Below are 23,660 nucleotides of genomic sequence, written 5' to 3'. Positions count from 1 at the left end.
CAGAGCTGCATTACGAACGCGTAGACCTCGGCGAGTGCAGCCACCTGCGAAATATATCGAAGGTGGTCGCTAACCTCAAATAAAATTCTTTATTAAATTTGCTCAAAATAAATTCATGCTCAGGACGACCATGGCGAATTTGCGGAAATTCATAGGTAAATAATACGTCAATTAACGTTACCTGCATGATGATTCGTAGAAAATTGACCGAGAAATATGTATTTTGAAATAGGTTATGACAGCTACGGTAGCAGATGACAACCCTTAATTGTCTCATTCGGCTTCAGTCAATAAAATAATTTTTACACTGACAAATCATATTTCCGGCAACTAATATGTGTTTCAATAAATAAATTCTGTTTCGGATTTTATCAATAAATAATTTGAAATTTTTTAACTGGTTATCTAACCAAGTTCCTGCATTTAGTAAATTTATTGTTTAGTAGAAAAAATGCGTTTACCCTTTGTTTACGTATGATGGAAAGAGTTTGTCAAAACGAACATTCGTTGTCATTTTTTATGAAATTGTACTTTTGGTATCGTGAAGCTTGTAATGGCCAAGTCATTTTATTTGTAAAATAAGTATGTAATGTGTTTCAGATATTGGGGCCAATTTAACAGATCCTATGTACCAGGGTGTATACAATGGGTCTCAAAAACACGAGCCTGATTTACATAGAGTTTTGGAAAGAAGTTGGTCCAACAACATTTCCAAAATCATAATAACAGCTGGCAATATTGAACAAAGCAAAAAAGCTTTAGAATTAGCTAAAACTGATGGTACGTATTATACTGTTGTCTGAAAAACTAAGACTGTCCAACTTCATATAAAACATATTTCGAAGTAGGTGACATTCGTGATAATCATTGCAGCGAATACTGCATGTTCCGAACATGAGTAATGTATAGTTTCGCTTATTATTTGCTTTACAGTACTCGTTTCTTTGTATGAACATCGGCGAATTTATCATATTACAATCAATCTGATGTCAATCAATATCATCTTGATTATATTTCATTAATCAAATTACAGATAGGCTTTTTTCAACTGTTGGTTGCCACCCAACAAGATGCAGTGAATTTGAAGAATCTGGAGACCCAGAATCATATTTAAAATCGTTGACTGATCTTGCATCAGAAAATAAAGATAAAATAGTCGCCATCGGCGAAATGGGATTAGATTACGACCGATTACAGTTTTGTCCCAAAGACACTCAGAAAAAATACTTTGAAATGCAACTGAGTATGTGTTCAACATTGAATCTGCCCATGTTTTTACACTGTAGAAATGCTTCTGAAGATTTTGTACAAATTCTAAGAAAGCACAAAGGTAAACTGACCAATGGTGTTGTACATTCTTTCGATGGAAATCCGGAAGATGCCAATTCGATATTACAAATGGGGCTTTCTATTGGAATCAATGGATGGTAAATAATTTCGAACATCGTCCCCTTTGGTGACTGTCATACGCGTATTTAATTTGAATAACGAGTGGTAACTTTAACTTCATAAATAATTGAAAATTCACTAAAGTCTGAATCGAATAAACAATTTCTAGCTTAAGGCAACCCCATAAATTTTAGCTCTCGAAATAATTATTATTTTAAATGTGCTTCCTTATCTTTAATTGCATTTCAGTTCCTTAAAAACAGAAGATAATCTTTTTGCGGTGACTACAATCCCCTTGGATAGACTGATGATTGAAACTGATTGTCCATGGTGTGAAGTGAGGCCAACACATGCAGCAGCTCAACATATTATCACTAGTTTTCCCTCAGTGAAGAAAGAGAAATGGCAACCTGACCACTTGGTGAAGGGTCGTAACGAACCTTGCAACATTGTGTAAGTCATTCAATTTACAGATATTCTTGAATAACATTTGAATAAACTTGTCATTTTCATTTACAGACAAATTCTGGAAATATTAGCTCGTGTTAGAGACGAGGAAGAAGAGTATCTGTGCAACCAGATATATAAAAATACAATGAAACTGTTCTTTCCTCACGAGTTATAACTTTCTTATGAACTATTATTTATTTTATAAGCATCAATGTATCACACACCATACCTTAATATTAGAAACATAAACTAAGTCTTTTTGCATTGAACATTACTTGGGCTTTCGAAACTTCAATTCATAGCAAATTTGTGAGTATGAAAGCAAGCATGTGTAATCTGCTAAGCAGTAGGAATGATCATAAAGTATACTTGAAGCCAAATTTCAGTTAGGTATCCTTATAGAATTTCTACGCCTCGCATTGATACTACTGTAATTTATAATCCAATTTAAATTAAAGAAACAATAAACTCAAGTAATACCAACGAGACAATATTCGTCATCTTTACTGAAACTGTTCATCGCTTAAAAGTTCCCGTCATCTATGCCTAGCGTTCGACCGATGGTACACTTTAATAATTTTCTCAATTTACTTAAGAAACGTGTGCGATTATGCTATGGTCAAAAAATGTAACATTTTCTGTTTAGATTTGGCTGTGAGGATAAAATATTTGTCACAATTTTAGTACTGCAGTATTCCCAAAAATTTTGGACGCCAACTAGGAAATAGGAATTTATGAACAATGAAAACATGCAGAGTATTTTACCAAAATTAAAAAATTTGATAACGTGTCTAATCTAGAAATGATGTTGATTATAATATGCTTAATATTTGGATGAGCCTCCTTGTAGAGATGGATGAAAAATGTTCCATATTGTAGTGAAAACTTCCCTTTGTACAAAAGTTACGCATACTTACTAGAAACATTTGATGTACGAACAATAAAACTTCATGACCGACATGATATGATCTGTAATGCACTTGTTGGGATCTCAGAAACTTATTATTTTGCCACAATCTTCATTGAAGGGTCACTTACTGTAGTGAGTGTTAATCTCTTCGACGTAACCATAAGATACAGACCACTGTTTAGACCTCACTGGTAAATCCTCATTATTTGAGAAAAATTCATCACACCATTTCTCTTCACTACAACCAAGTGGCCGATGACAAGTTCCGTTAACTACTCATATAAGATATAAATTCAATTAACATGGACATCATAAATTTTGGATCGTAGAACTGCAAGTGAATTGAAACCAACAATTAGTAATATCAAACACTCAGTTTGATGTGATATGATGCAGTGAAGCTAGAACTCACACATTATTGAATAATACATCACTAAAGAGACTATGTTTGAATATATTTTGTATCAATCAGTAGTATTGTTTGCATCAATAACGTATGATTGAAAATAGACTGCGTTTTAGAGATAAAAAATAAGATATAAAAGAACCACTTACATAATAATAAACGCAACTTACTTTATTTATTTACGTCTACAGTTAGTACATGACCATTCTGTAAATCTGTTGTGTAAATTTATCCAGCAATATTTAGACTGGAATATTTTCTGCGATAGATTTAGTGGGTAAAACAGTTTCAATTTCGGATGAACCGAATTCTGTATAACAGAACACCAAACGATTATTATTTTCTCAACAAATTTATATGCAATTTTTTATGTTGATAACTAAATTATAATTACTGTTACTCAAACCGTGACTTTTGTAAACCGTATCAAGGTCAAGGTTTCAAATGTCAAGATAATCAATCGTATTATTAATTTAAAGAATTATATTTTTTACGCACCACTTTCGTACGATGTTCTTATTCATTATTGTACAACTTTTTACACCATTCTACAACAATATGCAATTATATAAACACATCAATCAAATCCTACAGCTTAATTCGTATAAAAAAAAATTTTGTTAAGTAGGAAGGCCGAGACAAATCAATTCAAATACTGAAATACATCATGATATTTAGAATAATCTGAAACGGGTGAAAAAAAAAATCAATGCAATCAAAAATACTTGTAAGTTTATTAAATGCGCTTTCACATTTATGATGATTGATTCCTTTTCATTTCTTCAACAAATATCATCTATGTACGAATTTTATCCATTATTACCGTTGTAACACGGCAGTAGAAACAAAATTCAAGTTATTTTTCAACCAAGACTGAAATTGAAAAACAGAACAAAATGTACCAATTTGTAACGGATATGAGTTTTTCTTTAAATTCCGTTTCGACTACAACCATCTACTTGTCTATTTTTTGCCCTCTCTTTCAGCATCTTTTTATCTTTATTCGAACCACAGCTTGTAGATTCATCAGGTGTTTTACAATTATAAAATCACTTAGGTTACATATCTTCAAGCTGATCTTCAAACACCATGAATAAGGTGCACCACGACTATCCATGATTCAGCACATATTCTTCGATTCTACTTGGATTCACATGCCAGTTGGAATTATTGAATACTCCTAATAGCAAATTCTTTTGGCACACCTTATATTAGTTCAATTACAACGATGAAAAGGTAACACAAAACTTCTCTTAGATTACAGAGATCTTAGATTAAAATTGCTTATGTAGTCAGCTTTTTAAATCTTGTATATTTTTGTGTTGCCCATCCAAACATAAATGCTGTGGAATACCACATTTCGACTTCCGAAACGGTATTACAAATGGAATTTTTAACAGGCAATATATTCTAGCTTACAATTCAATGAACCTTGGTCAATGTCTGGACCTTTTCATACACCCAGTTGTAAGTTTGACTGGCAAACGTTTGGGTTGTGTTGATTGCCTGGGATGTATATTTTCGCAAGTTTTCAGAGTTCAGGTGGCCACTGAAATTCAAGAGAGAATCAAAATCAGCAAAGGCTATGATTTAACGGCCAAAATGATCGTATTCACAATTCAATAGGCTTGATTCATAAGTAACTAACAATAAAATGATTCGAATCATTAGCTTCTTTATATGTACTAAATTTATTTTCTGCATATAAGTATAAGACTCAAAAGCGATTCGTATAGGGGTAAAAAGGAACTACCAAAGAAATCTCATTTCACCATTGATTTGCAGAATGAAACAAAATCATAGTTAAAATACTTACACAAGAATATTAGCTTGATCACTCGCTAGCGCAGAATAAGTTTTGATGGCTTCCATTGCTTGAATACTTTGTTTCTGCATACTCTCCAAAAGGCCTGGTGCATAATGGTTGATCTGTTAAAAAAAAACAAAAAAAAAAAAACAGAGTAATACATTTGAAAACTAAAACTCAAATGTGAAATAAAGTAGTAAAAAATCTTGTCTGAAAGATGATTACATTGAACTCTGATACAATAATTTGTTGAAATTTGCAATTAACTTTAAAAACTAGTATTAGCATCAACATTTTTTCATGGAATGCATCACGTTAGTTGTGAGAATTATTTAGTTTCAGTCAAGAAAATTGAGTGATTAATCAGTTCCATGGTACTTACGCTTGCTGCAATGAGAGGTCCTTTCTGATGCGCATATAATACAATATTATTATATACTTTGAGAGAAGTATTCTTTGTTATAAGGCACAAATCTCCTGCTAATTTAACATAAGGCGTTGAAAATTCGGTAACAGCTTTGTAATACTCTGGAGCACTGGCTTCTATAAATTCAAGACTTTTAGAAGAATAAAGCCTGACTCTGCTCCACGCATGCTCTCCATAACCTGAGACACCACTTTCTGTCAGAAACCTATTAGTATTTGAAGCTGAAAAATTGTTCAATTATGGGTCATTATTCGATACTTATAGTTTAATGCGTGAAAAACTGAATTAATACGCTCGATTATCAACACTCCAAATGAAAAAAAAAAAAATAATAAAAATTGGCTATTTTTTTTAAAGAGAATACCTTTGAATGAACCATGTTTCTGAGTATCATATGCCAGCATGGCACCAATTACAACCAGCAGTAGTACACTTCCCCTTTTCCATGGAAACCAGCTCTTTGAGACTGTCATCTTCTCCAGCAAAACCTGTTGATAAGTTACGCAAGCAATAATGAAAAGAATAACGTACGGTTGATTTTCTTGCTGTCATTTACACTCGGAAACAGAACTTAATTAATCTAATGTTAAATACAAGTAAAAAATTGATTCAGCTCCAAGTAACTAAATTGAAAAAAGACGAATCAGTAAATAAAATTAAAGCAATTTGATGAACAATTGAAAAATGATGCTCGCTGCTAAATGATTTTTGAATTATTTTTCATCGCATCCAATAAAATAGTCTTAAAATAGTCTAAGAATGAAAACCTGAAACTTTTCTGATCTATTTGATGTGAAAAGGGATAGAAAATCTGGATGAGCTGAAATCCGAACAGCTATTGACCATTGAACCATTCACTATTTGGCGTTCAACTTCAGACCAAAACAGGTTTGGCTTTTTATAGCCAACTTTTACAGTGTCCGGATCATTAATTAAAATAATGTTATGGCCTAAGTTGAACGGAATTTAGCCAAAGCCTGTGATGATAGCAACAGTGTTCATGTTTTACCCAAGTAATGCATTTCAAAACACACTCTAGTTGAATAATCAATCTATTTCAAGTGATGCCTGAGTGTCACACATTCAGTAACCCCTTTAAACTTGTAAATATTCAATTATTCAAGTATAAAATGTCAGAATCATAGATACAAAAGGAAATGAATTTTTAGTGTTCTATTAATGTCAATGCCAAATATTCGACTGCAATCACAGAGATGCTATGTATGTAATAAGTAAATAAAATAATAATTCAATTGCTTTCTATGACCTTTCACATCGTCAGACGTTTTCTAACGTTGACTTGACCGTGCTAACGGTTCGAAGGAAGACGAAACATCAGACTCACCTTGAAGAAATGTGACAATAAAAATATATTCACTGATTCAAATTAATTTGGAATAAGAACTCGAAGGGGATGTTTGATACGGTCTTTGATTTTCTTGTTATGAAATGTACTTTTACAGGGAGTGCAGTGAAGCAAAAAATGAGATGAAATTCTTTAGGGACGCAAGACGACACAAGCTACGTGTTTACGACTGGTGTAACTGTCAAAATTCCAGCTCCACCCGCTAACGATATACGTAGGTTTATTTCACAAGATATAACTTGGACTTTTTGTCACGATTCTGTGTCCACGAGAAACGATCGAGATGGATTGATCGATCATCTACCTTTCGCTAGCAAATAGATAGCAGCTAAACTTTCTTCGTGCTGGTATTACCGCTAAAATATACGACCCGAAAAGTCGCGTTGTTAGGCGGGTAACGAACCGTACGGATACTGCGCATCGGGTTAGCGCAGGATCAATACTTTGCCGAAAGCAAAAGCATAAATACGCGCATGACGTAGATAAGGTATGTTCCTGCAACAATCGCGTGCCCCGTCCATATGAAAGCCATCTTGTATTTTCAACCAATCGCATACGAGATCATTTAGCGCACATTTTAAAGTGTGGAAGATGGCTTCCATATGGACAGCGCAGAACGGGACGAAAATGCGTCTGCCGAAGAACTACGTCTCATTTTCCTACATCGTGAGTAAGCATATCGCATACATATTTATCCATGTTGGTAGGTATGTGTTCACGATGAAGAGAAAAATCGACAGGAATCAAACTATGAATATCAACTCATGCACCGAGGTCGCCTATGGTTCATCGAAGGCTTTCATCTCTAATCTCGACGAATGAACATTTGAAAGTAATAACTGCATCTCCGATAATTTCTATTGTAGCTCCAATCAGAAGCGTTTCAACCAGGAAATTCGAACTTCCAGAAAACTAGGCGCATCATTATTGGGTACAGTACAATACCAGCTGCACACTCATCACTTTTCAGTGCCACTCGTATGAATCAGGTACAGCGTTTAAATTTGTGTTTCAAATTTGCAGGTCGAGAGGAAAACTCTCCGAATTGCAATTCAAATACAACACTTTTATTTTTTTTCTTGTAGTGCAGTAGATTGGATTCAGAATTTTTCAATTTTGTAAGTAATGCGTAATTTTACATGGAAAAATGACAATAATGTCAGATCTTGCAATTTTATAACTCACCTTGCATTCCTTTACACATGCATTGAGATGTTCCTCTTTCTTCTTAGCCTTTCCCAACTCTTCGTTTGTTGCAATAAAGGTCAAAATTGTTTCACGAAGAAGATTTACTCTTAGAGATGGTGATACACGTGTCCAGTTGGCATCTAGAATATTTAAGAGAAATCATGTGAAGTACCATGTGTAATGGAATTGTATTCTTCATAATTGCCCATCTAACTTTCTAGGATGTAGCAAAATATAGCAATCGCAACTAAGACTTACTGAGATGCTTAAGCAACAGACTTGATTGATGCAAGTACTTTGTGTAGTTTGATCTCCACGCACTATAACACTGTGTATCAGTGCTTAAGCTTGCAACAAGTGCATTTATAATTTCAGTTTTGTAATTTTCTGGCGTAGTGTATGTTAGTTTCTTCATTAAAGCTTGAAACAAGGGTTGGTGCCTTGTGTCTTTATTTTTAAATATTATCGTCTGTAAAATTTAATTTTACAAATTTATTTATCCACAAAAAGTTGAATTAAAAAACGTTCCAAAAGTTTTGTAATTTAAATTGCTCTGGCAGATAGGCCATTATCATTATTAAATTAGAAATTTCATAGCAATTTGCAATACCTTTAACAAGTTTCGATATATCCAACCAAAAAAATGACAATGTTTTTACTACTTTCGGCAATCTAAAGTTCCCGATATTTTTTAGTTGTTAGGTATTCAGCTTACCCTCAACTTGGCCACAGAGACACTAAGTTCCTTTTCGACACTGGCTGGTATATTATATCTGCCACTGTATACATCATCTGCGATATTTAGGTACAAATCAGAACTCAAGCTTGTTGTTGTGCCATGTAGGGTAGTGAATCTCTCCAAAATTTGTACCACATAGCTAGCATAATTTTTCATTTCCAGCATAGATGCCATTACTTCGTGCCAAATTTTCAGACCGATTGTTAAATTCTTTTGACCCCCTTGTGCCAATGCCCAAAGTAAAGACAAACCAATTGGCTTTCTGTTCTGATAAGAGTTTCTCAGTGTAACTAATTTTGGGATATTAGAAATCACAGTTTCAGGATGTTGATATGCCAAGAATTGTAAAAATATTTTATGACCAACAACCGGCGTTCCTTTAACCATATTGTTCGTCATCGCTGTGAGTGTGATTTCATAAAAAATTTGGACAGCCTTGCTCCCTGCGTCTTTAGTAGCACTTTCCAATATGGAACGAATTGTATTAGGAACTACACTGAGAGGGTAGTCAGCGGGTTTGTTTCCAAATACTGGGTCATTTGTGTCTATTGGAATTTTCACACATAAATATGCCAAAATATCCTTTAGCCACACCAGAGGTGCTTCAGGAAATCGAGCCTGATTAGTTGCCAAAATATTTTTGAGTTCTTCAATTGAGATCTGTAATAAAAGTATAAATCTAATAACATTGTAGAAAATAATAATAAATGTAGAAAGAATCGAGCGGGCAAAAATACAGTACAATGTTATAATATAATCAGATTAACCTACTGCATTTAAGGCCCCTTCAATAGATTTCGGAGGTTTTTCCTTTGGTTCTGTTTTCTTTTTTTCTGCTTGTTGTTGTTGTTGCTGTTTTTGCTTTTGTTGTTTTTTCTTCTCTTCATTTTCTTTAGTCTTACTCTCTTTTTCCTTTACCGGTTTCTTATTCTCCTTGTTGTTATCCAAGGTGTTATATAGTGTCTTCACTTCGTCTAACGGCACTGAAAAATAGTAAAATTTGGAAGTTAATGTTTCTCTTATGCGTAAGCAGTGAAAACAGGTAAACTGACATTATATGCGCATTGCTAGAAGCTTGACACGGATTATTTCCGGTGATCCAAACTGCTTTTGGTTCACAACTAGAAAGTGATTGGGAAATTTTGAAATTCCAAGCAGGTTCAAGGGTTCTTGTAAAATTAAAAAAAAATGATAAATCTAGGATAAGAATCTGACGTTCGACTTCTGACTAGTGTTAACGAATATGTGCTCTGTTTTCTATCGAATTATTCTCAACACAAAACATTAAACATCTGTTTACAAAAGTAGGTTAGGTAAAACCTAACACAAACTTACAAAAATCCTCAAGTTTCGGCGCGTTTTCCATAAACTTTTTCTTCTCAGCTTTTGACAATTTCGCTGGTTTTCCATTAGATTTGTCCTTCTTGTTTTTCCCAACAACTTCCCAGCCACCGTAAGACATATTTTACGGGTTTGAGATAACCAAAAAATAAATCTAACAAACCAAAGGCACTAACGTCAAACACGTCAAACGACAAATTGGACAAACAGCGTTCGCCGTGGCAGCTGCTGGGCGCAAGCGAGGTGGAGGATGTCGCGACGCCCAAGCGCGACGTGGAGTCGCCCTGCGCATGCGCACCTAAGCTTTGCCACGCAACCCACAGTCATTCAAACCTTCCTAAATACGGATAGATTAGTCTCAATCGTCTCAATCGTTGCAACCACATATACTGCAATCTTACCATTCGTTACTCATGAATGTCTCGTTTGCATGCAAGACTGTGGTTTGTATTAAGGGGGATTCTCTTTGGTTTGTATGCAAGGACGCTCTCGATGCAATCACAAGTGAAGGGGCAATAGATTTTTTCATTTTTGCTTAGTTTTACTATCAGACGGGTAGCGAATCATGTTTTCTCACTTTACTCTTCTTCCACTGAGCAATTGAATAGAAAATTCTTGGGTCACTTCAGTTATGTTACAATGATACCTACGGTATGCTTTAACGCTTCGCGCAAGTTCTGAAGTATATTTTCCAGCAAAACTATTATTAGATTAATTATAGTTTCATTTCACATTGTATTGGATTAATGAATTTGTAGTTTTATTATTGTTCACTAGATTTGAAGAAATTACAACTGAGCAGTAACATAATTAAGGATAGACTAAGTTGAACTGGAAGAAAATGGTCGTTGTGGTTTTGAAAAGAAATGAACCATGTGACTTACAGTTTTCAGGTCTAAATATACTGCAGGTATATAACGATACGCTGTATAGGCACATGAATGATAAATTTTTTACAACAAAATTGGAAAAGTTTTCTTACTATGAATATGTAAATAACAAACTTATGTGAGACTGTTTAATATCGTACAATTGTACATATAAGATGCAAGCATGCTGTTTCACTCAATGTAAGAAATGTATTATTTCCAACTCTCAATTATAGGACAGGGTTATTATTGATAATACCAACATCTGCCAATAAGCACATTATCTCAAATGTTTGGCATTCAATTTCAAATATTTTGAAAAGTTATACGGTTCTACACGTTATTATATCAATATACATCTTGAAGGTTTAGCATCAACATATTTTATTTAAGAGCATTCAAATTCATGTTTTGGCGATATTAACTTTCATTATTTCAATTTTCAAACACCTCTTTACGTTTACCACAAGATATATCTATCGTTATTTCGAATTATAATAAAGGTCAATTTATAGGCGCATACAAAAGTTCGTACCATAATACATTATTTCATAAGTAGCAAGAATGTGTAAAATTAAAGTGTAATAACAAATTCATAATTACTTGTATAGCAACATTTTTACTGGTTTCACTCATTTTTAGTAATATAATATCAATTGGTGAGAATAAGCTACAACTCGCTAAAGTATACTACTTAATTTTGCTCGATTTTTCTTTTCGCTTAAAATCACAGCACAAATTTTATTATCAGATTAGCACAAGGGTAAAAATATTGAAACATCACACGTGTAATTATTTTGATTGTATTAAAAATATGAACATTTATCCTGAATATTCAATGATAATCGATACAAGCGTTCACAACCTAACGTGACATCATTGAATACTTTCGAATAGTAATTTCGAATTTATTTTGATAATCTGTAATTATACATAAGACGAATGTAGCAAAAACGAATGTTTTCCTCACCATGTTCAGGTTAATTATGAATACATAATATGAAAGAAAATTAACCTTAATCAGACAGTATTAATATAATTATACTATTTCAAAATCCCACGATCAAAGAACCAATGAACTTTATGTAAAAACTGATTTTATAGTTATTATTCAATTCTTCACTTCCTCACTCATAAGATACATGTCTCATGTATTTGATCAGCTTCAATATAAATGTACACAATATCTTTCATGCTGGCAAATTTTGAATGAATCAAACTGTGAAATGTAAATGTTGGAAAACAATATCCCTTGTAAAAATAGCAAAGCAGTCGAGTACTAGAATATACTGTGATCAATATAAGGTTCATTAAATTAATCAGTGACTAGTATTCCTAGATTTTTATTATTTACTCACTACCTTTTCACTTGTGAAAAAAATACTGATTTGAATTGTTTTCTGTACATTTATTTCCACTGATCGTGTCACTGTATGCTGAAAACGGGACAGATAACTCTTGACAAAACTTTATTTTCATATTTCGAATAAAAGCACCTGGAAAAACGTGGAGTCGTTATTCTGTGGTCACCATATTATTGGCTAGAGTATTTCTCTCGAAGTCACAATAAGTGACACAAAAGCAAGAAAAGAATTACAAACATTTATTCGAAACGGCCATTTATACCAATAAATTATGTCCCATAATCTCAGACGCAAGAATTGCATACTTGAAATTGGTGACGGATAAGGCAAATCTAGTTGTAAAATTTTTTAATTTCTTCGGATAAGAAAAGTTCTTTATAGATCCATTTTTTCGAGTAGTGAGAAAAATATAGTTTAAAAAACCATAACATGTATAAAAGAACTACAGTCATTTTCTTTGCAAACTATAATTTTCATCAAACAAGAATGAGCTTGACGTCTACATGAACCACAACTGTAAATTTGACGTGTTACTTACATGCGGACATGTCGAATAAAAAATTTACCTTATTGATTTCAATGTCACAGAAGAAAAAATCAAATGTTTGAGTAAACATCTACTTCATCATCATAATATCCACATAGGATGAACAATTGTTTTATTTTGTAGTGAAAAGAAGCGCACTCAGTTTTCTGTATCGCAAAAATCCAAAGGTCCTCTTGGATTTAGTTTTTCAAACTTTGAAATTTTCATCTGATACAGAATCACGGGACGTTGTTACCGAGGCTGATTAAAATTTAGATAAACAACATTTCTCAGAGGCAGAGATTAATTTAGCTGATGCGCTTACTTTGAATTGCGTATATCAACATTTTTTTAAATATAATCCTAGATGCGTATTATAGGTACCTATATACAGAACTCAGAAAAGTGACCAATTTTGTTCGAAATTGAATCATCCTCAGTCTGATTTACAATGAAATAACTCAACGCAAAGATGATCGATGTGATTAGCATATATTTCTGGTTAAAAAAAATTAACTAGAATCGAAACATTACTTCAACTATTTTTAACAATATTCAGGCGAATAAGTGAAATTTGTATTGAACATCAGTATATCAACATAAACGTTAAGACCTAGATGAAAAAATGCATACGATATTGATTGAAATTCAGTATACATACAAACATTTAATAACAAGCCATTTCGACACATCTTAGCGCTTAAACAGCTATACAGGGTGATGTACTGACGCGACGGATAGCGGTACTGGCTCGTGAACTAGATAAACAAAAACGCATTTCACTTAATAATATTCTGTTCTTAAAAACAAGGCTAGTATTCCTCCTCATCTCCGGGTACCAGTACATCTCCATCTTGTTCTTCAGGCGGGGCAAAACCATCCTGCAATCATAATGACACTCTCACTCTTGTGGACTATATCGACTAATTCCATAAAATTTAAGATGTAAAAAATATAATATGTAAAATAAAAATAACACCATACAAGGCTTTCAGAGGCTTTTGAATATGGGTTACTAAAATTCAGTCTTGTAGAATAAACGTTATGCTGATAAATCATTACAATTGGATGTTTATCATTGAGTAAATATACACCAACTAATTGTTACTGGAAAGTAAGGTTCTTCAATTATGTCATTTTAATATCGTAAGATGAATTTTGCATCACTAGTAATGCTAACAAGGTATTTCATAAGTATCTGGTTTTTCTGTAATCCTTGCATAAAATGAAAAATTAAACTTATGGACTTGAACGTGACATAAGTGCAACCAAGTAATTCTAATAACTTGGGCATGTGGAATAAAACAAAGTCTCATAAGCCGTAACATAGTGAAACATTGAATGCTAGATAAATATGTGGCACTTTCGGAACGCTGAAACATGATATCCCAACGAAATTCAACAAGAATATAATCCTTCAATTGGTCTATGTATAATTATTGAAGCTGAAACTCATGTCCGGACATATAAATTATGAAAAGGGTATTGATAAAATTGGCTGAAATGCTAATGAAATATATTTAGTAAAAATAATAAAACCATATTAACAATAATAAATAAGTATATAATTAACATAATTATAGAAATAATTTTGAAAAATCATTAAACACGTTTCAGAAAACGTGATTCGAGTTCCACAATTTGTTAAACATTTTTTAGACGGGATTAGAAAATGTATACAAATTCTAGCAATGAACACTAAGGGACATAAACGATATACACATTCAACAGATTTTTCATTTAATTACAAATGAGGTAAATAATTCATTTTGTAGGAAAAAGGTGCTACACTATTAACGTAAAGAAGAATTTTCAACATGAATGAGATGATAAATAAAAGGAAATTAAATGAAAGAGATCTTGGGCCGGTAGTTATTTTTCTTCTATTTATATATTGAGTTCGAAATTGAATTATATGAGTGGATAATACTAATAGAAACTCTTTATGGTTTCAACATACTATCTTACAATTCAAATTATCAATCATAGATATGGTCTACCTTACTTCCAATTGATAAAGTAAATTGTAGCATCAAAAACTACCGGCCTGATCATGAAAAAATTATACGAAGAATCAAACAAGCAATGTACAAAGATCTCGAAGATAAATAAACAAATTAATAAAAAATGATAAAAAGTGACGAAACAGCGTGTGTTTAAGCAGACATAAATATGTAAGGAAGTTTCTTATGTGTACACAGGTGGCGGAGCCATTTAACAGAGTCATATTATTAAAAAACAAGGATTAAGAAATGTCGTAAACTGTGAACAAATGTCTGTAATCAAAATAAGTGCTGAAAAGAGGCTAACAATGTCAAAACTTAGGAATTTACTAGGAAAGTTTAATCAACTATCCCCTAAATTAATCCACAATTCAAGTTACAGTGTATTATTGTTTGTGTAACAAATACGCCTCAACCTCTAATTCCCCTAAAGATAAAAAACATCGTATACGAAAAAGCAACTATTCTGTTTCATCTGTAATCCTGATCAGATAAACTATTCTCAAATCTTTAACCTTATTGATTTGCTACTTGCTGATCGAGAAATTTAGGGGAAAAACACATGGAACTTAAAGATTTTTTTCAATGACAATCTGATTCGGTTTTGTTACAGCTGAAACAGGTCATTGCACTTAAATTTTAGGGGAGAGTGCTGGATATTATAAATAATTAAATATATTCTGAAAATTATTCAACTATTTTCAGGGTTATAGAGCTAAAGCAGTGAAAATTGGAAAGCTGTATAACAGAGCAAAATTCTTAAGCAAAGCTGTACGCCCTCTTGAATCCAAAGATTATTCTCTGTATTATAACAGCTGTTTACTGTCTTTGTCAAGCATAACTGTTGAAAATTTCCAATATGTACAGCATGGCTTTTCATACTTACCATTAGTTGCAATTAAAAAGACATGTTTTCATCAAAATTATTCTAAATTGAAAAAGAATAGTTTGCATAGTTTCTAAAAATTCTCGGATTATAATTTTATATCAAGTGGAGAATATTTTCACAACTGAAGAAAAAGTGTGTAAACATTCATGAAAAAAAAAAATTCAAATATTTTATTATAAAGAAAAAGGATTATTTTCTATGAGTTCTTAGTTTGGTGACATTATCTCAGATTGTTCTGAAAAAATTTCAGAGATCTGATGACTAATGCGAGTTTACTATAGCTCATAACAATTGGTCAATTTCAACATATTTTCTATATGACATGAAACCTTTAATGAGATATCTTTTGAATTATTAACTTTCAAATAACTAATAGACGACTGCTATTCAAGTTGAAATTAATTTTGATTGGATATAAAGAATCATAATGTGTGTGAACCTGGCTCAAGAAAATTACTCAGTTATGCTTCCGATACAGCGATAAGCACCCAGCACACTCCTCGCTAATCTTGCGAAGACTGCATACCGTCGTAACAGAACTTTCAAACATATAATGAACTTTGTGCCTGTATCAGTTGTTTGGTTACTTATCGGACAATGTTCATTACATGTAAAGTTTGTTTATGTGGTAAGTAATCTTAGCTTGCTCATGCTTTTGCTGAAATAGATGACCAGCAACTCAAATTAGTTAATCCAAGGCGCCCAACGAACGGAGAGCTACCGACAGACAGCGGGCGTCTACCTTAGAAAATTTTACCTTAAGTAAGTGACCTGCTATGGAAATGAAACATAACCAAGAAGAGATGCTAATAGGTCTCTTCGTCCTCCTGGCCATTCCCATTATCCTGAAATCATTAGAGTGTCAGCGTCTCTTCTCTGAGACTACCTCGCTGAATGCCTCAGTAAGTGTGGTCCAAGTTCAGAATTTTGTGACGCTGATCTCACTTAGAATAAGTGACCGTTGGCTCAAATTCTTACACGCCATTCTACAGATAAATGTTTAATCTCGGGAATAGAAACAATTAGTACTTGCTCGGCTAGTACAGAAAAACTGTGATGCAACAAATTTCAAATGATTAATGAGTATGGCACACCGGAGTTAGTAATTTTTTTAAGAAAACTGAAAGCGGGATCGATCTACCTAACAGAAGTGAAGATTTGGATTCCGACAAAAATTAACTCCTATGGAAATAAGTGATAACAGGCATTAATTCTCAATATATTACGACACAATGACAATCAGTCCGCAAGTGACTTTCAAATTACTGTAGATATTTCGAAATTTCAAGTCAAAGGAATGAATTTTTTGTCTAACCAAATTGATTTACCGAATTTTTATTTACTTGGGGGGGGGCGGGTTTATTTATCATAGACATTGCGCTATACTATACTATTCTATTACAAACAGACGACTGAGGTATTTCAATTTGCAAGGAAATCTTCAGCACTGGTATACATAGAAATTTAAATTGCATGATACATTCAACCAACCCCATTTTACAATCAAATGTTTCTATTGATTGTAAAAAAAAGACATTTCCAGAAATAGATTGATATAATCATGAAATCATCTAAGCACAATTGCAAGAAATCAAAGAGCAAAGGAATAGAGCAAAGACAGTTACATTTTTTTTTTTTTTTTGTTAACTGTAGTACATTGGAATATTTTCTCTCAACCAATTATTGGAGAATAAATTTTAATATAAAATTTTAAGCATAGTTAGACAAAGGATACATAAAATGGACTTTGGACAGTAACAGTAAGCAATTAATTGTGTCAAATTTTCCCCACTAACAATATTAATTTCAGAAATTTCTCATGCGGTCTTCATATTTCTGTTCCTACCTTCGCAGAAACTCAAGTAATAATGCTGTTTTTTGTTACCCTAATTAAAAGCACTTGGCTGCTCTATAGTAAAAAATGGAATTTGTCTTTGCGGTAATCATTAGACAAATTTTTAATAATAAGGTAACGTGTATTACATACCTCAGTTGCATAAAGAACATCTAAGATCTTCTGAACGATTTGCGGTGGTTCACCATTGTCACAATCTTGACACATAACTTCAATATCTCGAAGTTTACCAAAGTAGAAATCCCTTTCCTTCTCTAAACCATCAACGGTCAGTTTCAGCTCCATCAACTGCAATTTAAATCAAGCAACAATCAATAACAATTTCTATTAATATCAACGAGTTTTTAGGCATAAATGTGAATGTAAGGACTATCAAGATGAAATATAATTTACCTGTGCACTAAGCTCTTCAATCTTTCCAGAATCACCACGATTACCAACAGCAGCTAGTTTTGGTGCTGGACGTTGGACTTTAGGCACTGAATCAAGAATGACCAATTAAAGTACACTCATCTGTATTTGCGTGTAATAAAACGGGTATTATATTAATTATATACGAACAGGAAGAAGGAATTAGTTGAAAACTGAAGTACACGATTTCACAGGGGCCAAGTAATCCAGATTCAAAACCAGAATTAGTAGACAAATTTGGGATATAGGAAATGTAATGGGCATCTAAAATACAGCTTAATTAACACAGTCAACAAAGTATTTGAAATAAGTTTCAGGATATACAGAGATGAGTTGTTCATTTTTATCTTGATCGTGTTTTGAACTAAGAAAGTAATTTTTGAAAAATAAATTTCAGCGAGTTAATATAAGTTCTTTTAACCTTGTGTTTTTAGACCCGGAAAATTGACAAGTGTCCCTTCAATTCAAATTCAACCAATTTCACTATTTTCGATACCAAAAAGTAGGAAATTTGACTTCCATCAGATTGAATTGCATGAGAAATTATTATTGAAAATTGACCACGTATGCATGGACATATAGAGACATGCTTTCAGAAATTTAAAGTCACACTGACTCATCTACATAATTGTTACGAATAAGTTTCAATACAGGTGCTATACGGGAGTGGCCAGGATCTGATATAATAAAGCAGTATATTTGCGAATTTTGTCGCAAAATACATTTACGAATGCATAATGATTTTAGTCGAACTTGTTTTCATAAAGACGCTCGAGTCAGTAAGCGCTTTATGTGTTTTCTAAGTTTTGGGGGAAATTCAACTTATTGTTAGGCTTAGTATACAATGGGTCATACGTCTGTGTGCAGATTGCTGTCGCAGACACAACACATGATTGCACCAATGAACGCACACAATCCATTACAGACCGGGCTTTACAGAAAACGTGCACACTGAGTAGAGATCCATCACTTTTGAAATATTAGAAAGATGAAAAAACTAGGTAGATCTCTCTCACAATCAGTGAGATGTGCATGTTTTCATTGTTAGTTGAAATTCCTATAAATAACAATCACAATTCCTGGATATTGCTTTGAAACCTGTCCTAATTGGTAAACGAAAAATTAGACATTGATAGCAAGCAAAATACGTGCAAGCAACTATGCAGAAATTTGTGTGTAACATCACAAATTAATATGATTATACCAATGGACATGAAATGACAATGACAGTCTTTATTTAAATTTAACAAGTATTTTCCAACTACTTGATGAAAAGAGATGCTAAAACACGAATTTGCTTTTGTAACATTGCATATCCATTTATAGCATAAGCAGCCTATATGAGTTGACATGATTTCTATAAAATATATCTCCAACAAAAATGAAATGGTAATAAATAAGAAAATGATAATTACTAGCTTTGCCTACTGGCTTCGAAGTAGGCGCTTGAAGGGGAGATGGAGGCCCCTCACCTAGGACGAATGTCATGTTATGTTAGTTTGATTTATGGTAACAATGGAAGATAATCTTGAATGTCAGCGAGCCACACAGGTTTCTTTCCCGTCAATTAATTAAGGCCGTTGGACTGTTTTCCGGGTGAGGGGATCGAAGAAAGCAATTCTGAGGTGTTCGAACTTTTTCCCGCCTGCCACACTAAGCCCCGCAGAACCCAGAAATAACACTTTCTCTGATACAAACTATTCCAGATTTTATAGATGGTTTTTCTAGTGTATTGTCCTATGTGGGGTATTTTTTCGTGTTAAACTGTTTCATCAACTATTGATTTCCATGTTGTGAACATGATTTTCCATAGGATTTACAGGATCTTCCATAATAATCCATGTATTACAGCTTAACTTAGCAAACAATTTTCTTGAAAACAACATGGTCAAATCTAACGAAATTCACATCTACTCGTAGATGTGCCTTTCTTAAATTTCGTCCTACATTTCAAAGTTTGTGTCTTACAAACGGCCAAACAGTCCAACTTTCTTAACACGATAAGATTTTAATTCTCCGTGAGCTGTAGTCATAGATTTTCAGGTACTCTCAAATGTCTAATAGTGCGTAGTTGATACAACTTTCTATACAGATAAAAATGTAACCGCAAAAGCAATGGTTTTATAATTTTTTTCACAAATGGTTAATTTGCTGATACATTTACCACATATTCCAAATTGCATACAAATACGCAGAGTGACACAGGACTATCTCTCTATAGGGTACCAATGTGTTCCCCTTGAAAAACTGTGACAGAAACATTTTTTACTTCTCACACGAAATTCGTAGTTTGCAAATTGCAGTCGTTTGAAATTGACCTATCCAGTAACACTTAATGGCTCAGAACAGAACAAGAAAAGGGCTGCCGGCTCGACATTTAACCTCCGCACTCTCGGCAGCTGCCCTGAGCCAACAGGTACTACCAGATTGGCCAGTTTCAAACGGCAGTAATTCACAAACGACAAACTTTGTATCAAAAGTGAAAGAACGTAACAGTCGCAGATTTTCTTGAGAAACACACAGGTATCGGTATGCGTACAGGTATTGTACGTAAGAACCCTGAATTAATAAGTCAGGATTATAATATCATGTAATTATTTCGTGATCGAAAGTCCAGGTTATAAATAGCTTTCGCCATCATCAATCTTGTCGTATACAGACTATATACAGTATAAAAAAATAATGGTACCTGTGAACTTTGTTATAGATAGTTTCGAATACGTCAAACGTCATTAGTTATATAAACATTTTCAAAAAAACTTCAAGTGTTTCAGTAGATGGTGGTAGTACTTTGTTATTGTAAGGGAAAAAAAAAAAACCTTCGGCAAAACTAAGAGTGAGATCGTAAATATCGTTCATTGCAACGTGACATATGAAAATTAAAATCAAATAAAAGTACCGGCTCTGCCAACAGGCTTAGATGGAGCTTCACGGGGTGTATTGCGTTTTATCAAACCAGACCCTCGAGGTGCACTATGTCCACCTCCACCCATCTGTTCATTTCCTCTCATAGCTAGGGCATCATAAGGTTCAGAGCCCGAGTAGTTCGCGTCAAAGAATTTCTTGAACCACTGCAGAAACTCAAAGTTGTCCTGGAATCTGCCTTTGACAAGCCTATCGATCGGGACGATCTGTAACGACAGACGCAGTATCCGGAGAAATGAAATAAAATTAAAACCAAATGTGACTAAAAAAAAATTACACGAATGAATGAGTATAGTGTGAGCTATCATAGTGTACAACACCGATTTGTTGCGAATCATTTAAAACGACATATTTGGTAAACTATTTCTGAATAGTATAGAGCTTTCGGATAAGTAAACGTAGACCATCAAATTGAAATAAATTTTCAAATCAATGAATTTCCGAACAATAAACACATTCAATCAACAAATGGATAGAAGCATTGTGTTATGCCTTATCAAAGAAAAATCAATATAGTTTGTTGGCAGAAGGGGTTGTTTTCCTCCAACATATATGCCAATCAATGCTCATGCTAGGGGAGTTAATCTATTCTGTTTGGAAACGAATTATGCATTTGAATGAAAATTAAAATTAGGCTGCACATCAATTAATAATTATATGTACTGAAATAAATATTTGCGCAATTCAATCATAAACCGTATATTTGTCACAGTAAAAGGTATCTGAACTATGATTGGCTGTATTTCTGTAGATTTTCTATGCAACCCCCTACTTAGATATATTTTCAGTTGGGTAAAAATACCTAACAGGCCTAGGTGAGCTTTGTTACCATGTAATTGAAATAAAATATAACATCACCCAAGTATAAGTGATAAAGAAAATAAACTAAATGCAAAATTACAGTTGCATGAAGTGAATACATGGTAAAAAATATCACATGACATTACTGATTGCATGCCATGCGACTTGTACATAATATTTCTAAGAAAGAAAAATGAATAAGCTAGAGTGTCATACCAGCCACAAATAAAAGCAAATACGTTTGTTCAACATTAATAATGCTATATAATACATGAAGTGGTGATGGATCAATCAATAAAATGGTATAAATGAAGATGTAAAATAAAATTTGGCAAATGAAAATGAATCCATGCCATAACAACACGTCAAGTATACAAACAACTCGTAGCAATAGTTTTAAAAATATATTCAAGTACCCGACTGTTGTTTTGGAAAAGTGTTACGCTGTTGAATATGCTTTTGTTGCATCTGTGGCTGTTTTGGATGAGACGGTAGTGGTACCAATTGAGGATTGGACAAATTATGAGTACCATCGACGCCTGAACCAAGTGGAATACACCCACGAGCTTCGTAGCCGTCATATTCTCGACCGTCATAGTTAGCATCAAAGAATTTCTTGAACCATTGAAGGAATTCAAAGTTGTCTTGAAAACGGCCCTTTATCAGCTTGTCCACGGGTATAACCTGAGCCATTTTTACCCATCTTTTTATAATTGTGACAGAAATTACGATGACGACGATGATAAAGCTGCTCAATATTTTCGGATAACAGACTATCATCAATTAGTAAAGACTGAAAATATCGCCTTACCTTATCGACGTTCATTTTCTTGAATCCACCCTGAAGTATTTTGAAGTTCTGTATATATTCATGCTCCAACACAGTCCTAAACTTGACACGTTTCAAGGGTACACTGCCAGGAAATAACATGTCCATAAATTGGCAGTACGCTGCTCCCGTGCACAATTCTTCTATCTTGCTGAACGACGACGAAAGGCAGTCGTTAACCCACGCCAGCATGTCATGACGACTGAGGTTATCGCTCGTAACGTTTGTGGCATAAACGTTCACTGCCATACTAGCAACTATTGATCTGCACGTAAACAGAAATATACACAAAGTTAGTGAAATTTGATTAAGTTTTGACAAGGGACTGTGCTACCATTCTGTAAAATCTGTAAGTCAAGAATGTGGTGGATATTGTGACACAAGTAAAAGTGTTTATTTGTTGTAATAATATTTTTTCAACAGTCAGTTAGCGAGCTATACAACGAAATGCAAGGTTGAACTATAACGTAGGCGACACAAAAAGTATCCACTATTGACGAAAGTCAAAGACCTCCAGCTGAAATTGTCGACGGTTGGATACGCGCGAAGAAGTATACAGCATTGGGGATAAATAACATCAAGATTTATTTATTGATTGATAGCGCAATTTATGCGAGCACTCTCGAATGTATATTGAGGGGATAGGAATGCACGGTATTCTATTTTAGTTATTTCCACATTCGGCATGCGGTTGTCGGTGAACCTGATTAGGACATTTTATTGACGGATCTGATCTTCCGGAGAAATCTTCCCAAGTAGGCAGATATATAACAAGCAGTACTGGCTGTACACATGGCCGATTAATAATGTAGAATTAGTGGAATAAGCCGGGCAAACAGTACCTGAGAAAATTCTTCGTAAACCCACAGCGGGAGTGGTTCACACGTAGATGACAAATGTGCACTCGGATGTTCAAATACGCGTAAGGTATGAAACGGAAATTTCTAACGGTTTCTTTTGCGGCAATCGTCAAGTATATCACTAATATTGTGAACAAACTAATGTTAGGGGTTCTTGAATTTATATTAAAAGACGTAAATTTCACCCCTGATTAACTGATATTCTCATATATTGTTTATTTTTACTCGAAACCCAGGAAAACGCGCGCGGTATGCGATACCGGAATTTTTTTGTCAACTGTCAAATGGCGGAAAGTTGATAAGCC

At 33.7% G+C, this 23,660-nt stretch overlaps 3 protein-coding genes across 8 annotated transcripts; 1 reads left to right on the top strand and 2 right to left on the bottom strand.

The window, feature by feature from the left end:
• Positions 1 to 3,754, top strand: LOC107220141 (putative deoxyribonuclease TATDN1). 2 transcript variants are annotated; one of them, XR_006904120.1, is made up of 6 exons: positions 1 to 155; positions 601 to 780; positions 1,034 to 1,427; positions 1,639 to 1,842; positions 1,909 to 2,402; positions 2,486 to 3,754. XR_006904120.1 is itself a non-coding variant. In XM_015658607.2 (5 exons), exons 1-5 carry the CDS (start codon positions 116 to 118, stop codon positions 2,012 to 2,014), a joined length of 924 nt encoding a protein of 307 aa, XP_015514093.1. In that variant the 5' UTR covers positions 1 to 115; the 3' UTR covers positions 2,015 to 3,754. The 2 variants fall into 2 exon arrangements, 1 of the variants encoding a protein (XP_015514093.1); XM_015658607.2 differs by having other exon boundaries at positions 1,909 to 3,754.
• LOC107220142 (transmembrane protein 214-A) lies at positions 3,306 to 10,259 on the bottom strand. Its single transcript, XM_015658608.2, has 9 exons — positions 10,018 to 10,259; positions 9,454 to 9,665; positions 8,659 to 9,342; positions 8,202 to 8,412; positions 7,941 to 8,083; positions 5,754 to 5,877; positions 5,345 to 5,610; positions 4,972 to 5,084; positions 3,306 to 4,704 (listed from the first exon to the last, which is right to left on the bottom strand). Exons 1-9 carry the CDS (start codon positions 10,142 to 10,144, stop codon positions 4,578 to 4,580), a joined length of 2,007 nt encoding a protein of 668 aa, XP_015514094.2. The 5' UTR covers positions 10,145 to 10,259; the 3' UTR covers positions 3,306 to 4,577.
• Positions 10,260 to 10,759: 500 nt separating this feature from the next.
• Positions 10,760 to 23,647, bottom strand: LOC107220135 (microtubule-associated protein RP/EB family member 1). Of its 5 annotated transcripts, XM_015658599.2 has the most exons (8): positions 23,338 to 23,646; positions 22,478 to 22,760; positions 20,840 to 21,071; positions 19,356 to 19,412; positions 17,923 to 18,008; positions 17,662 to 17,817; positions 16,432 to 16,519; positions 10,760 to 13,663 (listed from the first exon to the last, which is right to left on the bottom strand). In XM_015658599.2, exons 2-7 carry the CDS (start codon positions 22,742 to 22,744, stop codon positions 16,481 to 16,483), a joined length of 837 nt encoding a protein of 278 aa, XP_015514085.1. In that variant the 5' UTR covers positions 22,745 to 22,760; positions 23,338 to 23,646; the 3' UTR covers positions 10,760 to 13,663; positions 16,432 to 16,480. The 5 variants fall into 5 exon arrangements, with proteins under 5 accessions (XP_015514085.1, XP_015514081.1, XP_015514084.1 ...); XM_015658595.2 differs by lacking the exon at positions 16,432 to 16,519 and having other exon boundaries at positions 23,338 to 23,645; XM_015658598.2 differs by lacking the exons at positions 16,432 to 16,519; positions 19,356 to 19,412; positions 20,840 to 21,071 and adding an exon at positions 22,083 to 22,350 and having other exon boundaries at positions 23,338 to 23,647.
• Between the last annotated feature and the right edge of the window lie 13 nt (positions 23,648 to 23,660).

The sequence above is a fragment of the Neodiprion lecontei genome, chromosome 1, assembly GCF_021901455.1.
Source record: "Neodiprion lecontei isolate iyNeoLeco1 chromosome 1, iyNeoLeco1.1, whole genome shotgun sequence".
NCBI classification, from domain to species: domain Eukaryota; kingdom Metazoa; phylum Arthropoda; class Insecta; order Hymenoptera; family Diprionidae; genus Neodiprion; species Neodiprion lecontei.
The sequence above is the reverse complement of the archived record's forward strand: the minus strand, read 5'-3'. Positions and strand labels throughout refer to the sequence as shown.

Excerpts from the sequence above, each read along its gene's own strand:
- LOC107220142 (XM_015658608.2), bottom strand. The coding sequence starts at position 10,144 with ATGTCTTACGGTGGCTGGGAAGTTGTTGGGAAAAACAAGAAGGACAAA. Across the intron at positions 9,666-10,017 it reads GCCGAAACTTGAGGATTTTT|TGCCGTTAGACGAAGTGAAG; the intron begins GTAAGTTTGTGT and ends ACTATTTTTCAG. Across the intron at positions 8,413-8,658 it reads TCTCTGTGGCCAAGTTGAGG|ACGATAATATTTAAAAATAA; the intron begins GTAAGCTGAATA and ends TAAATTTTACAG.
- LOC107220135 (XM_015658595.2), bottom strand. The coding sequence starts at position 22,744 with ATGGCAGTGAACGTTTATGCCACAAACGTTACGAGCGATAACCTCAGT. Across the intron at positions 19,413-20,839 it reads TAAGCCTGTTGGCAGAGCCG|GTGAGGGGCCTCCATCTCCC; the intron begins GTACTTTTATTT and ends CATTCGTCCTAG. Across the intron at positions 17,818-17,922 it reads TTGAAGAGCTTAGTGCACAG|TTGATGGAGCTGAAACTGAC; the intron begins GTAAATTATATT and ends TTTAAATTGCAG.
- LOC107220141 (XM_015658607.2), top strand. The coding sequence starts at position 116 with ATGCTCAGGACGACCATGGCGAATTTGCGGAAATTCATAG. Across the intron at positions 781-1,033 it reads AGAATTAGCTAAAACTGATG|ATAGGCTTTTTTCAACTGTT; the intron begins GTACGTATTATA and ends ATCAAATTACAG. Across the intron at positions 1,843-1,908 it reads AACGAACCTTGCAACATTGT|ACAAATTCTGGAAATATTAG; the intron begins GTAAGTCATTCA and ends TTTCATTTACAG.